This window comes from Oxyura jamaicensis, chromosome 19 (genome assembly GCF_011077185.1).
Source record: "Oxyura jamaicensis isolate SHBP4307 breed ruddy duck chromosome 19, BPBGC_Ojam_1.0, whole genome shotgun sequence".
NCBI classification, from domain to species: domain Eukaryota; kingdom Metazoa; phylum Chordata; class Aves; order Anseriformes; family Anatidae; genus Oxyura; species Oxyura jamaicensis.
The window spans coordinates 10,274,324-10,289,910 of NC_048911.1; the positions used below are offsets into that span (position 1 = coordinate 10,274,324).

Below are 15,587 nucleotides of genomic sequence, written 5' to 3' on the forward strand. Positions count from 1 at the left end.
AGCACACCGTTGGGTTACGCTTTCAGAAAGCCATGACACAGGCAGGTCGGCAGCCCCAGCACTGCCACCGCCGGCAGGCCCGCACCCTCTCATTTTTGCTCGTTTTCAAACTCGGTCGTAACAGACAACTTTTCACACACAGCCATGCTGAGGACCCTGGATTAGTTAACACAGCCAGCGAATGTATTACGTTTGCCAAAATGTCTGAAACATCTCTGACTGAAGTAATAGGGGATCACAGAAGCAACTGTTTTACTCCGATTTGAAGGGGTTACTGTTCCAAGTGCTGCTTTGCTGGCTCAGCCTCCTCACGCCCTCAGCCGCACCTTGCTCCCCGAGCCCCCCGAAATGGCCGCAGCGCCGAGCACCCACCCAAGCAGGCCGCCCTCCTCCAGGGCACAGCGCATCCCAGGCCCTGGCCCCCTCCTCTCCTCCTGCAGAGGGGCTGCGAGCCTCTCGGGGGGAGCTACAGTGCCTGTGTGCCCCCACATGTTCAGCATTGCCAACCCTAAGCTTTCAGCAGTCACGAGGCTTTTAATTACACTGTTCTGCACTCCTTTGGTTAAGCCTCTTGGTTTTAACTCAGGTAATTTTCCCCAGTCTTCCTCCACAGCTTACAGCAGTAAGGGACTTCCCTTCCTCGCTGATTGAAAGCGAGGATTCTCACATACCTCGGCCTTACAGAAAGAAAAAACAATGATATCAGAAACTTCACGATCAAAGTCTCAGGAGTTATCATTACCACGTATTTTGGTGTTCTAGCTTGCAGGCATTTTCACTGGTGAAGTCAGGGAAGAGGGTTTATTAAATGCAGTTTTCTTTTTACTGGAGAGAAAGGTTCTGACATTTACTTTTCAAAAGGAAGCGGTTTCAAATTCAACACTTTAGGGCCCTTCCTGCCAACTCCAGTTAAATTAGTGAGTCAGCTTGGCCCCAGAGCTGATGGCTGCTGTAACCACGTAGAGTATTTCAAGAGCTACCTCAAGTTACCAAAACGACCTCCCCTGGTTGCAAAGCTCTTCTCTGCAGCAAGTACAAACAGGATTTCAAGAAGCACAGCAGCAGTTAAGCAATTTTTTCCACACCAATAAATAAGCTCAGCATTTCAAAGAGGAAGTCACCTGAGATGTTCTTATCAAATATGGGCGGCTCCTGAACACGTTAATTATGTAATGCAATTGTCTTTATTTTAAGAAAGTGCTAAGCAAACGCAAACCTTGCCAATCGATCCTGATGCATTGTTTGCATTGTAATGGTTTGATGGGAGAGTGAGGCTTGTGTGCTAGGCAGTGCACAGATGTGTCATCCGTCTGCCACAACGAGCCTGCAGCCTAAACCAGCAAGTCAAGGAAAGGTCGGGAGGGGGAACGGGCGTGGAGAAGGAAGCAGCTCCTACACAGTCCCACAGGCCCAGTCCTGGGTCACTGTACCTGAATCAACATCCCACCCACTGCAGTAGGCTAATGAGTCTTCTGATTTTGCTGGACCACAAGTCCACAGTTCCTAGGGCTATTAACTAGCTCTGCACCTTCTCACAACCCGAGCATCACCTCAAAACACCCCTCAAACCAGTCTCAGCTGACAAACAACACAGTACAGCAGAGAGCACTTGAATGCCTGCACACAAGGTCGAGACAGAGCGACACAGCCAAAAAGCCTCTCCTCCAAAATGCCACTGCCTTCAAACTCAGCTCCTTTTCACAAGCTAGCATACAGCAGCATGGAACAGGGATGAAACTGGAAAACGCCATGTGGCAGCACAGGGGCAATCTCTGTGAGCCCCAACTGCTACAGTAGCTGAGCTCCAGCAACTGGACCACTCAGCCTCAGCAGGACATTCCTCATCTCTCCTGCTAGATAGGGCTATAGCTTTGGTCACAACTTGCACAATTATTTCAGCCCCTTTATTTTTTAGCCCTCGATTTATGACTTGAAAAAGTATGGCACTTTCCAAAAGCACAGCCTATTCAAAGTCTGACCTCTTTAAGCTGTCTCAAGAAAGGCAAATCACAAAAGCAGGAACTGAAGCATCCTGAACCACAAGTCTACTGAAAAATGCATCCCAGTTGTCTGCGTTCTGAGGGACTGTAAAACTGCAAACATGAAACTACCAGATGGTGAAATTAAAAAGGCTATATTAAGAGAGCATCCAGACAATATGCAAAGCACTTATATTGAAACTATTATTAACTTCAAAAATACAGGTTAGAGGAGTTCTGCAATTAGAAGTAACTACACAAGAAACATCCAAAAGCTCATGTAATCCTTTAATAAAAGGCTCAGCAGGCTGTAAACATCCTGCCGGAATCGAAGATTATTATTGAAAATAAAATGAATGGCTTGCAAAACAACCATCAATCCAGCACAGGAACAGTTTATAAACTCCCCTCCTCAGCCCTCAACAAAATACTGCATGGCCAAGGCATTTCAGAGCCAGATAAAAGAAACATAAACTAACTACAAGGAATGGGAGCTGCTTTGCTTTGGGATAGCCTGCTGTGTCCTCATGCAACCATGCATTTAAATCATCAGCTGATGCACTCCGAAAGATGGGAACAGAGCTGCGTGCAGCACCGAAGGTTCAGTGCCCACTGGGAACACTGGGGCCTCGGGCTCTGTGCCCCCAGGAACAGAAGTGCTCTGTCCTGCCCTGACTCCAGAGGATCAGCTCACCCCAGTACGCCAACCTACAGCTCATTACACCACCACGGTTCTGGGTCTACTGCCTCTGCAGAGAGGGGCTTACAGGAGTCTCCACGTGCAAACTCTTCACCTTGTTGGAAGGTGAACAGGCATCCAGAAGCCTTGGGGATGCAAAGCGCCCAAAGGGACTTTGACATGACAGAGCCCAGTCCTGAAACACCACCTTTGAGGACACCCCATGGAAGTGGGTGGCACTGAACTCCAGCTGGAGCTTCACTGCTGAAAAGAATATTCTGGCAAGGTTCAGGTTTCCTTCAAAAAAGTACTAAATCCTTCCAGGAACTTCTGTATTTCTCTGGTTTGTTTGTTTGTTTTTTAATGATTTCAGAATTCTACATACACTTCCACAAGGATGTTGCCTATGAGTTTTTTAATAAGAATTGAAAAGGATATTCCAGTGACTTCCATATTACCCTTGCTATTCACATGGTTCCTTCAGGCATTTCCACAACTTAATGAGCTCTCTCAAATACCTCTATATGCTCTTTTAGCTACCGGAATCGGGGTAAACAGAAGGCTGATTTTATGGAGTAGACAACTGTGTAATCATTCAGCTAAGGGTCAAATTCTTCCTGAACATATGCAAATTCAACTCCCAATGATTTATTTTTTTTTAATAAAGGTAAACAGTGTTGGCAATGCTGTACACATTCATATGCAACAAACAAAAAGAATTCCAGAACCAATTTAAATAGGCTTTGAGAAATTACATTGAAAGGCAGAAAATTTGGCCCTCCTTTGAGCACAGGCTTCACTGCGCTTTTGTTTTTCAAAACCCACTTTAAAAAGAAAGGGAAAAAGAGAAGAATTCAAAATATGCAGTGCTCATTTGGGCAGGAACTTACCTTGCCAAACTGTTCAAAGTATTGCTTTACGTCTTCCACTACTGTATTAGCCGATAATCCACCTACAAATATTTTCTTTGTTCTTGTGACCATCTGCAAGAAATTACAAGACAAGCATATGGTTTAACCAGATTATTTCAAACAATATGTGGAAAAAAAGAAATATTCGTCAGATGCCATCCCTAGCCCAGTTAATGAGAATATTTCTCGACAAAAGCAATTCAGATTCTATTTGATTAGATACTTCTTTTTTCTTTGTCTTGTTTTGTTTTTATTTGAGAAATGGCTGAGTAAAGGCACTCAATAACAACTCTAGCCCCCGGTTATTTTTTTTTAATAAATGATTTTTATTGTGCTTCTCAATGCAAATATAAGTGAAAAGGGATTCCAAGTGTCATATCCTCATAGCTACCGTCTCAAAAAGGTGTGCCATTTTCCCCCCTTCTTTCCTAAAGACAAAGTGCCTGCTCCTTGGCTGACAAAAGGCAATTACACCAAACTGAAGCGCTGTGTTATTAAGTTTCCATAAGCTGGTTTAAAAGGAACTTGGTACAGTTACGTTAAAACTAATCACATGAGGTGAGACAGCAAGAGCCACTGACGCAGTGCCCTAGCTGACACATACCATGCTCCAGCTGAAACGTGCGGTATTGCCACCATCCAGGGGCCGGATCAGGCCCCGCAGATCGCCCGGCCCCAAGCGTTACCTAAGGCCCCAGCCGAGCACCCAGCTCTTCTAGCTGACCCTCCCCACCCAAACACAACGTGAAGGGATGATGCTGGATGATGCACAGCACGTCCTTTCGGATGGCTCATTATCCATAACCCTTCAAGATGGACAGGACCCGGCCCAGGGACCCGACCCTACAGAACAGCAGCAGGGAAGCTGGTGCCACTGGTGGGCTAATCCCCAACAGCCTGGGTGTCCTGTGGGCCACCTCACATTGAATGCAGATCCAGAACAATGCTGCCAACACGCTCCAAAGGGCCAGGCACCATCCCCATATGCCTGGACCCAGGGGAAAGGCTCCAGCTCACAGCAGGCAATGCCCTTCCAGCTGGAGGCAACAGCCACCTAGCAGCCTGCTCCACCAGATGTTGGGAAGGTAACACCGCGTGTTAACTCACGAGACCAACAAACAGGTCAGTAAGAAATTCATACATTAAAATGCTTCGTTTTGTTTCCTGTGTGACAGAAACTGGCTGAACGAGCCAACTTGCAGAGACCGAAGGGAAAACACACCCCGTAACACCAGAAGCAGGACCAGCTCAGCAAATTCTGAACCCGTGAAAAGGGAAGGACACCGGGCAGCCGGCCGGGGACGCCACTGCTGCAGCTGCTCAATGCAGAGGTTAGGTCTGCTTCCCTCTCTTACCTTTTTATTTTTGGTGCAGATGAGATGCACTTTATGACAGCGACGGAGGCGCATGGGGCTGCCTGCGGGTCACCGCCGGGCTCTGCAGCCCCATCAGCCCGGGCTGCCAGGAGCAGCGCTGCTGCCCAAACTGGCGCTGGCCCAGCCGGGCTTTGTGATGTGACCGAAGCCACAGTGACAAGCCGGGCTGCACGGCTACCGGCGAAGCCTTCCCAGAGCTGAGGCGCTGAACAAAAAGCTTGGAGTTGCCCCAAATTCTCTCAGCGCAGAACAAATTAAACATCGCTCCCGTCTCCGCCGCCATTCAAATTAACCAGGGTAGATACTTCCCTCAATCAGCCCCCTAACCATGCTTTACAGAGCTTCACTTTATTTTTTTTTTAAGTTAGGAAGAAAAGAAAAAAAAGGTGTAAAAATTCAATTATTTTTTCCTTGCTGCAATCTAGGACTCCGAAATTGAAGTCCAAGCATATATTTTTCTGTAGAAAATTGTCATTTACAAATAAAGAATTGGCTAAAGCCGACTTGTAACTAAAGGATTTTGCAGGGCTGTCAAGAGCCCTCTGCCTGCCAGCATCTGATTTAAGATCAGGCTGAGCTTCTGTTGTCATACAAAAGAGGGAGGAAAGCAATTATTCTAAAGCAATATTTGAAATTATCATCATTTTTATATTTGACCAAGAAAGAGAGAGGTACTTTTGTTAGAAGCAAGATTGAAGGTTAAAAAAAAAAGACAGACAGACTACTTTGTTTCAATAGCTTCAGTCCAGGAAAATATTGGTAATGACAAGCAAATTCACAACATTTTAATGCCCAGAGATGTGTTGCGAGCTGGGAAATGGTTTCAGAAATCAGCTCCTTGGTACAAAAGTGAAGGACAAAATTAAGTCTGCTTTTACAATCTACGTTTTCCTGAAGAGACAGTTCAATTGCTTTGCTACACACATTCCCCTCAGCAAAAGAATACGAGTGATTTGCAGCTTTAGCAATTCCTCCTGCCCTGACGCGCTCCGACAGGACACGCCGGTGCCGCCCTCTCGCCCCGGCGCAGAGGCCGCGTGCTCGGCCCGGAGCCGCGACTCGGGGCACCCGCGGTGGGGGAACAGGGCCAGAAAGCTGCCGTGCGGCTGGCCTGTCTGTGCGGGTACGGCCCCACCGATTTGCGATTGCTGGATGAGCGCAGCGGGACTCGGGCCAACTGGAAACGGAGCCTCCAAGTCCTGCTCTAACCTGCAAATCCGCCCCCACAGCCACACAGGGGAGCCGCGGGGCGAGGCCAGGCCCCGAGCCTGAGGGCTCCCCGGGCTTGGCACTGCGCACGCTGCTGGCCTAACAGCTAATGGCAACGGCCCTTCAACGCCAGCCAAACACCACGGGGCGTTCAAAAGACGTGAGATTATTGGAAAAAAAATAAAGGTGTTCGCTAACTCAGGCGTTTTACTGCACCAGGGACGCCCTCTCCGGACATCAGCCTCTGAATCACCAGCGAAGGAGCTTAAAGCCTATCCAACCGTCAGGACCTGTGCACCCAAGGGTTCTGAGCGAGCTCTGGGTGAAATCATTGACTAGGAAGCTCAAAAACCTTCACTGCTACCAGCTGCAAGGGCACACAAGGAGACAATGTGAAGTCCCACTCAATACCGCCGCTGACTACGGTCAGAGACACGGCACCGAGGCCACTGACTCCTGCTGCGTCCCGTGGGGTGCTCTCGTGGGATTCCCTCCGCTGTCACCTCCCCAGGCCTGTGCTTGTTGCAGGGAGGAAGAGCAAAGGGTTAAGAAGTATTTACTGAAGTACACTTAATGTTGCTGAGTAAACATTAATGATGACAAATGACCAGAGCATAGAGAACTGAGCCAACCGAAGAGCCTTTCTTTTCAAAATTAAAGTTTTCTTCAAATCAAAATTTCTCATTTGGCTGTGAAAATAAACTAGCAGATCCAAAAACCCCTGCGATTTTACAAAAACATTTATGCCTATATCTACGAAAAGCACGCCTTGCCATCAGTTTGCACCCATTGCCAGTAATTTTTTAATTACAGCAGCAAAAAAACAAAACCCAAGGGAGCGCCCACCCTCAAGCCCCTCCAAGGCAGGTGGCTGCGGCTCCGCACCACTTCTGGGGCACGCTCAGTGCCCGGAGGCTGCTGGCGGCGGGGCGCTCCCGCAAGCGGGGCACTCGGCAGCTCCGGCTGCTCGCAGCCCGCGGTGGCGATGCGGCGTGGGGACAGCAGTGATTTGTGAGAGTCAATCACAAATCCGCGTTTCATGAATGACACTAAGAGGTCCGGGTCAGTCAGAAAGCACCACGCTGCCAGCTTCCTGTCTTTGTTTTTAATTTGCAGTATAATATATCTATCATTTGCTGTTGCAGGGCTGTGCAAAATGTAGATAATAAATGTTTTTGGAGCCTCTGTACACTGAAGGCGTCTCTCTCGCTGTAGCAGGAATCAACAGGGGAGAGTTAGATCTAACGCTGGCTATAAAGTCTGTTAATTGCAAGTACCTGCAGAATTGCTTTGTTTGTATACTGTGCTGGTGTTGCAGTTAATCAAAACACATGTGACTACAACTGCAAAGAGTCACTCAAGGTTACAATCCCTTTATTGGCTTGGCTTTTGAGAAATACATTCGCCTTTGTGTTCTGCAACTGAGCAAACACTTCAGCTGGTGCAGAAGCAGGAAAAGCCACGGTGCTTCAGCAAGACAGCTCTTCTGGTTTAATGCCACTTTTTGCAAGGTTAAGGTTACAATTAGATCGGTTTGGGGCATACAAGGAAAATCTCTGAACAACAGGCTGATGGCACAGTCTCCGGAAGCAAAACTCCTGTCCCATTCAAGCGTGTCAATCCATCTCATGAAATAAAAGCAACCAATAAAGGACAAATGAAGGAACACAGTTCCGCAGTTGGAGCCTCCAGTTCAGTGTCCATTAATATCCTCGCATACCAACTCCATTTTTAGGTTTCTTGGTTTTGTGTTTTTTTCTCCCCCACCCCCCAATGGTCTTATTATCATGAATATTTAAACGAATAAATGGCATTTTAAGCTGATGAACTATTTTGCAGAATTCAAGGAATTTCAAATTCTCAGGCAACAAGTACCCACCGCTATTTCCAGATGAGCCAAGGCACAGTTTGTGTTTAACACAGGATTACTTATTTGGCTTTAGGTCAAATGTAACGGTTTTCAGTATCATTTCCCCACCATTCTTTACCTCCCAAACATCTTATCATGGTAGAATTGGACTAAAGTACTAACAGTGAATCTACACCATGAACTGCTGAAATTAGCATTCATTTCAGATTAAACTAATTATGCATATAACTGTTTTTCAGAACACTTTCCTCCCCTTGTGCTACAGCGTGTGCGTGGGTGCATGCGTATTCCAGCTTGCTCACCTCATCTGCAGTTTGACTTTTCATCATTTCTAATGAATCTGCCTTCTAAATAGGTTTGTAATTGGAAAACTCATCTTTGGTATATATATTAAACTGCATCTTATACCCCATTGTGTTGTACATCCAAAGTACAGCATTAACTCTAATTAACAACAACAGTAACTCATGTAATAGGGGAAGTGATCTTGTTAACTAAAGTGCTAGGCTTCTTTGGCAGAACACAAACCATAAGCAAGAACTCTCCATGTTTTCTTTTTTTTTTTTTCTCTCCAGGATCCTCACAGCAACTTCCGAACAGCTACTAAGAACACACTGTAACATCACACAAAGCCCGTCATGAAAAAGGCAACATTTACTGAAAGCTGCCAACTTTTCTCCACTCACGAAGTAAGAGCACACCCCGGTAACCATCCCTCCCCGGTGTATCAACCACTACGCGGTTCACAAACGAAGGACAGATTTTGTCTACGGTGCTGTGGCTCCATAAGCTAGCAAACGCTAGGCTCTCAGGCTCACCAAGAGGAAGAGAAACTCAATCCCGTCCAAAGGCAGCGCGGCTTTACGTGCCACGTACAACACGCTGAAGTATTCAAAATAGGATTTCAGCAAGACTTAACCAGTGCAAATACCTTGTGCCTGACCCCTGCGTAAGCTAATGTCATCCTGTGAGAATGACTCCAGCTACAGCAAGGTAGGCAGGAATGAAAGAGCTCTTTAATTCCAACAAGCAGCACAGATCCCCGGCGGGGTAAATCAGTTCCCTTGATTTCTGTGGAAAATACAGATGGGTTGTGTTCTCCCAAACCATTCAGAAATGAAACTCGACTGAGTCTCTGCTGTATTCCTCGTTTTTGGCTGTCTCTGGTTTTGCTGTTAACTTTGAGGGTTGTTTTTTTGGCTGGCGGTTTGTTGCTCCCTCCCCCCGAGGTCTCTGCTATCAGCAGGAGGCAGAACAAGCAAAGTGATTTCCCTGCAGCAGGCTGAACCGACAGCCGGAGCCAGTTCCACAAGCAAACCCGGCCTCAATGCTAGCGGTGCTTTGCTGCTCGCTTTCCTGCCTCTGGCCGATCTTTAGGCTCCCGTGTGCCCGGGGAGGGCCGGCAGGTTCAGCCGCAGAGCTGCCCCACCTGGCTGCTGCCGTGCCCTCGGGAGCATCCCTCGCCAAGCGCAGCGCAGGCACGGCCACGGCACTGCCCCAGCGTGCGCGGCCACGGCGAGCTCCCGGCATGGGAGCTCCCATCTCCTGGAAATTAGCCCCAGCTGTGAAAGCTCAGCATTTCTTTGAGCAAAATCTGGTTTCAAGCTTCAAATCAAAAGATACAGTAAAATGCACCAGAGCCAGACTTCACACCCTCCAGAGAACAGGAATAGATCACAGCCCCTCAGCCTTGTTACAACCAGTTGTATCGCGTCCCTTAGGGCTGCTCCCTTCACTCTGCTCTAGTTAAGTCCTCTGTGCATCAGGGAAGCAAGGTCTAGAGGCAGGAAGAGGGGAACAGAGAGAAAATCTATTTAAATCCCCTCGGTTGCTGTAGCCCCTCACGCAGTGTGGGAAGGAAGGTAACTAAATATTCACTCGGTGTGGACAGCTCACCTAACGCAACAGCATGATTAGTGTTCAGCAGTGCTTAACAACTGCATTAATGCATTGAGCAAAGATAATTAATTTTGAAGGAATACATCTCAAGGCCACAAGTGCAGATCACTGTTCAAGATGACAACGGACTAGGGGCAGGATTTTTGCAGTGCCCATGTAACACAGGGACAAAGGTCCCAACCAAGTAAGACTCCGCTCCTAAACCTACGCACAGAACTTCACCTTGTACAGGCAATAAGAGAGCGAGGCTGCATTCTGCCCGGGGGCCTCACGCTCCAAGCCATGGCGGCAGTATTTGATGGGAACAGCCCCACTGACCGTTACAAGGTTCATCAGTTCCACCGTTTATATTTTACTGTCTTCTGGAAAGAAACATTATGTGCCATACCCAGAGAACAACCGGAAAGTTCGTGTCCTCCAGCAGGACCCAGGACTGTAGAACATACTTACAAGGGCGTATTCACAGTCCACTTGGCGTAAGGCTCTGCAGCCCTTTCAGCCGGGCTGCACTGAAGTAGGTCAACGTGGGAAGCCAAGCTGAGCAGCTTCCCCACACATGCCCAGGTCCTCGTTTTTAATCCGGATCAAAGCAAGCAGGAGGTAACAGAGTCAAGCAGCATCCCTGCTTTCCCAGGCCAGAGAGGGGACTGCAGAGAGCCAGACAGGGCAGGGAAGCTGGGCATGGCGGTGAAGGGCACTTTGTTCTGCCTTCCCACCACTGTTGTGGGCCTGCAGAGAGCCTTCAGAGGGCAGCTTCCACCACCACCAGCGGCTGGAGGCCAGCCGCAGAGAGCAGCTGGCCACAAAGGCCAACTGCTTCAAAGCTGTCTGCCTGCAGCTGGATGCCAAAATCCATACCGGGGCACTTAAGTGGCCTCATTTTTCCAGGGCCCGCAGCTGCCATTGACTCAAAACCCTCAGTCCACAGTCTTCCCAGTATTTTTCTGATTCGAGTCGTATCAACCCCATGAAAATCTATAGCTGTGTTGGAGCAAAAGCAGTAGGCAGGACCCACTAAGTGCCTTCGATTGCTGCCGTATTTGCATACAGCTGCCCGGAGCGCCGCCAGCACCGGGGGACGTTCCCAGTGCCCACCCGGAGCCCTTCCCCAGGGCACGAGCAGCCGGCTCGCGGAGCCACGTCCAGGCACTGCCAGCTCGCAGGTGGGCTGCCCGAGCACCACGGCTGTCAGCTAGGAGCCCGGACACAGACCCTGCCCAGGCCTCTTCCATCAGAAGGTTCTGCTGCTGGACAGACTGACACAGGGAGAGAGCCAGCTGATCTGCGGGGACGTGCTCTCGTCCTACGGCACCCATCCGTCACTGCTCCACACTCAGCTCTCACGCTGGGAGCACGCACAGGCAGTTACGCTCCCCAGCCAGCCGTACCTTTTAGCACGCCGAGCAGCTCGCGCTGTCGATACGCCCAGGAGTGCGTGGTTCAGCAGCCAGAATGGCTTTTATGGTGCTGTCAATGAACCTTTCTTTAAGCATGCACTTGCAAAAAGGAGAAGGAAGAAATGTATTTGGAGGCTTAACACGGCGTTTAACAAAAGCCAGTGGCACAGCCCAATTTGCAGACTGAGAAGTGCACGTTCGGGAAGTTCTGAAACTCTTCCAGCTCCGAACAGCGAGGTCACTCCAAAAAACCTTCGTGCCGCTATAGCGCAGAAAGCAGCCATCATTTCAATACTTTACGTTAGTACCAACTAATTTTTCACGATAACCCTGACAAATCAGTGATAAGAGCTCTGTTAAGATTCTAGATAATGGTCTGCTAAAACAAGAAAAAATTCACATGAAGCAAAAAGAAACGTGTAAAGCAATTTACCTCCCTCCCAACATACTCCAGATGATTTCTCTGTACAGAACAAATGGAAAACTTTAACCCTTAGCCTTGATTAATTTCATCTACATAATACAGATGCACATGGCAATCAGTTACTGATGAGCAAGTTTTTCTTCATCTGCTGAGTCAAGCTGATGTCTATGCAACACACTGCTTGGCTTTTTCACAAGGGCGATCTCTGCCTCTGATCTGAGACCACTGCAATCTTGCAAAACGTCCAGATTTCCTTATTACTGCTGTTGAAATACTTTCACAACTCTATGAAATGCCGCATTTTCTTTTATCCTCTTCCCCCCCCACACAAACGGGTTGGCGAATTGCAAGAATTGCTCTGCTCCCACCTTCTTCTCACAAAAGAAGGATGTTTCCCTTGCCAGGGAGGGAACCCACCAGCCATTATAAAAGCAACGGAGTTGTCGCTCTAAAGCAGATCAAATAACCCTTGACTAGGAATAAAAGGGCCCCAAGGAGCAGCTTCGAGAATGAAGAGTGGAAGCAAGACAAGAGAAAACATTCATACTTTTCTCGAAGGAAGGCAGCACCTCGCAGCTACAAGAGCTTGTCTCCCTTGTGTGATGTTTACTCACTTATTGACCACAGGGCAAGTCATTTTAGTCTCCATAGGGCTGGTGTATCAAAGCGTCTTGGGAGAAACCCGGCTGGAGTCTGCAGGGCTCAGCATTTAAGCATACATTTTAACTTGCAGCATTTGTGGAAGCCTCATTAGGTTGAGTACGTTGCACAATCGAGTGCTATGTGCCTTGATTTCCACAAAAAGAACAAGAATGTATCCCCACAGCTCACTGGAGCCTGTGAGGCTTCACTCATTAAATGTCTAACCCGCCGAAAGTCTGATTTGAAGATGCTGGAAAAGTGCAAGACATTGTTACTGACATTATTGTTATTAAAGGAAGAATAAAAAATATTATTCCTAGCCAGGAAGGTCATACCAAACTACCAAGCAGGAGATAAATCAGCCAAGGTCTCCAAAAAAAGACATTATTTCTCTTTTACTCCAACATCTTAATGTGCATGATTTTTTTTGTGTGCTGGAAAGATATTTCCATAAATCCTCCTCTATAGCAAGCCTTGCTTTCAAGAAGGGGAAAAGCAGCAGATAAAATACTACCCATCAAAATGAACTCAAGTCTCTAGTAACATAACTAAATGTGTAACGTTACAGATGTTTTATAGCCAGGATGTCGGATCCATTTAGATCATTTTTACAAACCCAGCAAGAAATATCTCCCCAACGCTGGAAACCACGCTAACAGGTCTTGGACCAATTGTTTATCCAGAGATGCAGTCAGGGAACAGCAGCAACCACTGCCCACAGCTTGGAACCAACACGGTCCTGTGTCCGCAGCACGCCGAACCCAGGAGCTAACGCACCTCCTCCGCTCGTTACGGCGAGGAAACCAACGACCACTGCCCTTCCACTGCCATCGCCACCAGAAGAAACAGATCCTCACATCCCTGGCTCCTACGCTCACCAGCCCTGCCAGAGGGAGGTGCACGGCACAACCCTCCTGCCCAACACAAGCCCCCACCTACCTCCGACACACACCCGGGTACACAAGTGGGGACCGTCAGAGCCACGTTAGCAGCTATTGCCCTGCACACACGCCGTCTGTGCGCACGCTGCCTGCCCAGGCTGACTGACGTGCAGTTTTACTTTCCGAACCCATTAGCAAGTGGTACCCAGCACTGAAGATTTATTGCCCAGACTGATAACTGCCTCATGCTGCTTTGTTTGTTAATTGCGACTAGCTTTGCCTTCGGAAGGGTGGGAGCCTAATAAATCAGTTATCTCCAGGAAGAATTTATTTAAAGTTGTTAACGTTGTAAATCCAAGTACTTGGCAGGAGGCTCCGCGAAGAAGGATGTGTTTATACGCTGGCATTTGGATGGCAGAACGCTCGGCGTGACTCAGCACCCGGGCTTCCTGAGACCAGCGCTAAGCAGGACCCCGATGGGCTCGGGACTTACCCATGGGCACAGGCCAGCCCTCGCGTGGGGACACCCCAGGGCTGCGGTTTGCAGCCTGCTCTCCTCCAGCCCTGCTCTACCAAGACACATCTGGATAGGCCGTGAGGCACCTCCAGGGGATGCCTGTTGCCATCCCAAGCCTCACGCCGCTGCCTGGGTACCTGCGGGGTGCCGGGAGGTTTCCCTCCTCCCGGGGAATCTTAAGGCCTGTAACCACACTGGAAACTTCAGCTGAAGGCTGGAAGCTCTGAGCCACGACTTGCAGTCAGACCCAGGGCTAAAGGCCACTCTGGTATTAGGAAGAAAAACTGAAGCACGTGAACACCTTCAAGACCCACAGACGGCTCTGTACGACACAACAGTCCTCAGCGGCTAACAACCACCTCTTCTGCAAGTTTACATCCCACTCCTCCAGTCTCGTTTCCTTGAAGTGATATAAAGCACCTAAACGAGCTGTCCAGACTGAATTAACGCATAGAAGCTGTGTTCCTTTTAGATGAAGGTTAACCACGTTAAAATCATGAGAAGGTCATCACAAGCTCCAGCGACAGCCCCGGGAAGCTTGCGGAAAGCCAGGACCAGCTCCCCGCCAGCCCGCACGAGGACTTACAGCCCTACACCACCCCAGAACCGCGCGGCACCCAGACACGTTCCCTGCCCCTTTTCCACGACGATTTCCCATCCAGTTTTTCTGCTCCCCAGTTTTTCTGAACGGCAGCGTGCCAGGCTTTCTAGCTCCAAAGTTCTGCCCTGAAGGCAAACACGCTGCCAGCTGCGGCAAGTTCTGACGGATATTCTCTGGGAAGGAGGGGAGAGGAGACGGGGAAGGGGCTGAAGGTCTGGAAATTCCAGGTTATACATTCAGTTCAAGTTCAGCCATCCTTCATCCATTGTTAAATCGCAGACCACATACTGAGAGTTAAAGACTTATATAGGACTCCAGGGACTAATCGAGGAATGATTTCAGCTTCTAACTGTGCTCTAACCAGGCACTTAGGATGCAAAGCACAAGTTTGCGATACTATTGTACTCTGCATCAAAATGACTTTTTGATACGTTTCTGCAAATAACTAATAAGGAAAAAAAACATCGCCCTGGCACTGAACATAATTCTTCCCCTCTGTCCCCATCCGTATATTCACGTTTGTGACAAACGGCTCCTGTCTTCAATTAGGTCTACTTGATGCATGCACGGAGCCCCCCAAATATGAAAGAGCTTTTATGCAACACCAGATTATCTAATGGGCACATATTTTGCAAAAGAGCACTTTTAGAATACCTAGTCACAGAGAAGAAAAAAAGCATTCACTAAGTGAGAAAGGAAAAGAAAAGAAAAAAACACATAAAAGCAGCAGAAAAGAAACTGAATGCATTTTTATATTAAGTAATCAAGTGCTGTCACACACTGAAAACACAAAGCATTGTAAGTTTAAGTGGGCATACACTAAGGGCCTTACCCTGGGACACACTTTTTCAGCAATACAGAAAGCACTCCCTTATCAACACACCACAGTAAGGAGCAGGATCTCTGCCTATTTAAAAAAAATAAAATAAAAAATTTAAAAAAAAGAGAGAGAAATAACTTCTCTTGACAGCCTGACAGCTGACATTCTTAACTGAAAAAGCTATGTGCCAGGAATTATCAGGCCTGGCTTTTCTCTCCCTGATAGATGACAGAGCAAAAAACAACAACGGCCACACACATCTCATAAATCACAACTTTTATTGAATGCCTTGCCACATAATAGCAACAGTCAAACTGAATAAAGACGCTTTTCAGTGCTCATCTGTAAAATACTGGGGGAGAATAGAGATCGTTTCCAGCCC

General features: G+C 48.1%; 1 protein-coding gene across 1 annotated transcript in view; it reads right to left on the reverse strand.

The window, feature by feature from the left end:
- Positions 1-15,587, reverse strand: part of MSI2 (musashi RNA binding protein 2) — a 229,308-nt gene that overhangs the window by 149,741 nt on the left and 63,980 nt on the right. Inside the window, exon 4 of the mRNA XM_035343446.1 lies at positions 3,549-3,641. Within this exon, the coding sequence (XP_035199337.1) occupies positions 3,549-3,641 (93 nt within the window). The remainder of the gene's footprint in view (positions 1-3,548; positions 3,642-15,587) is intronic.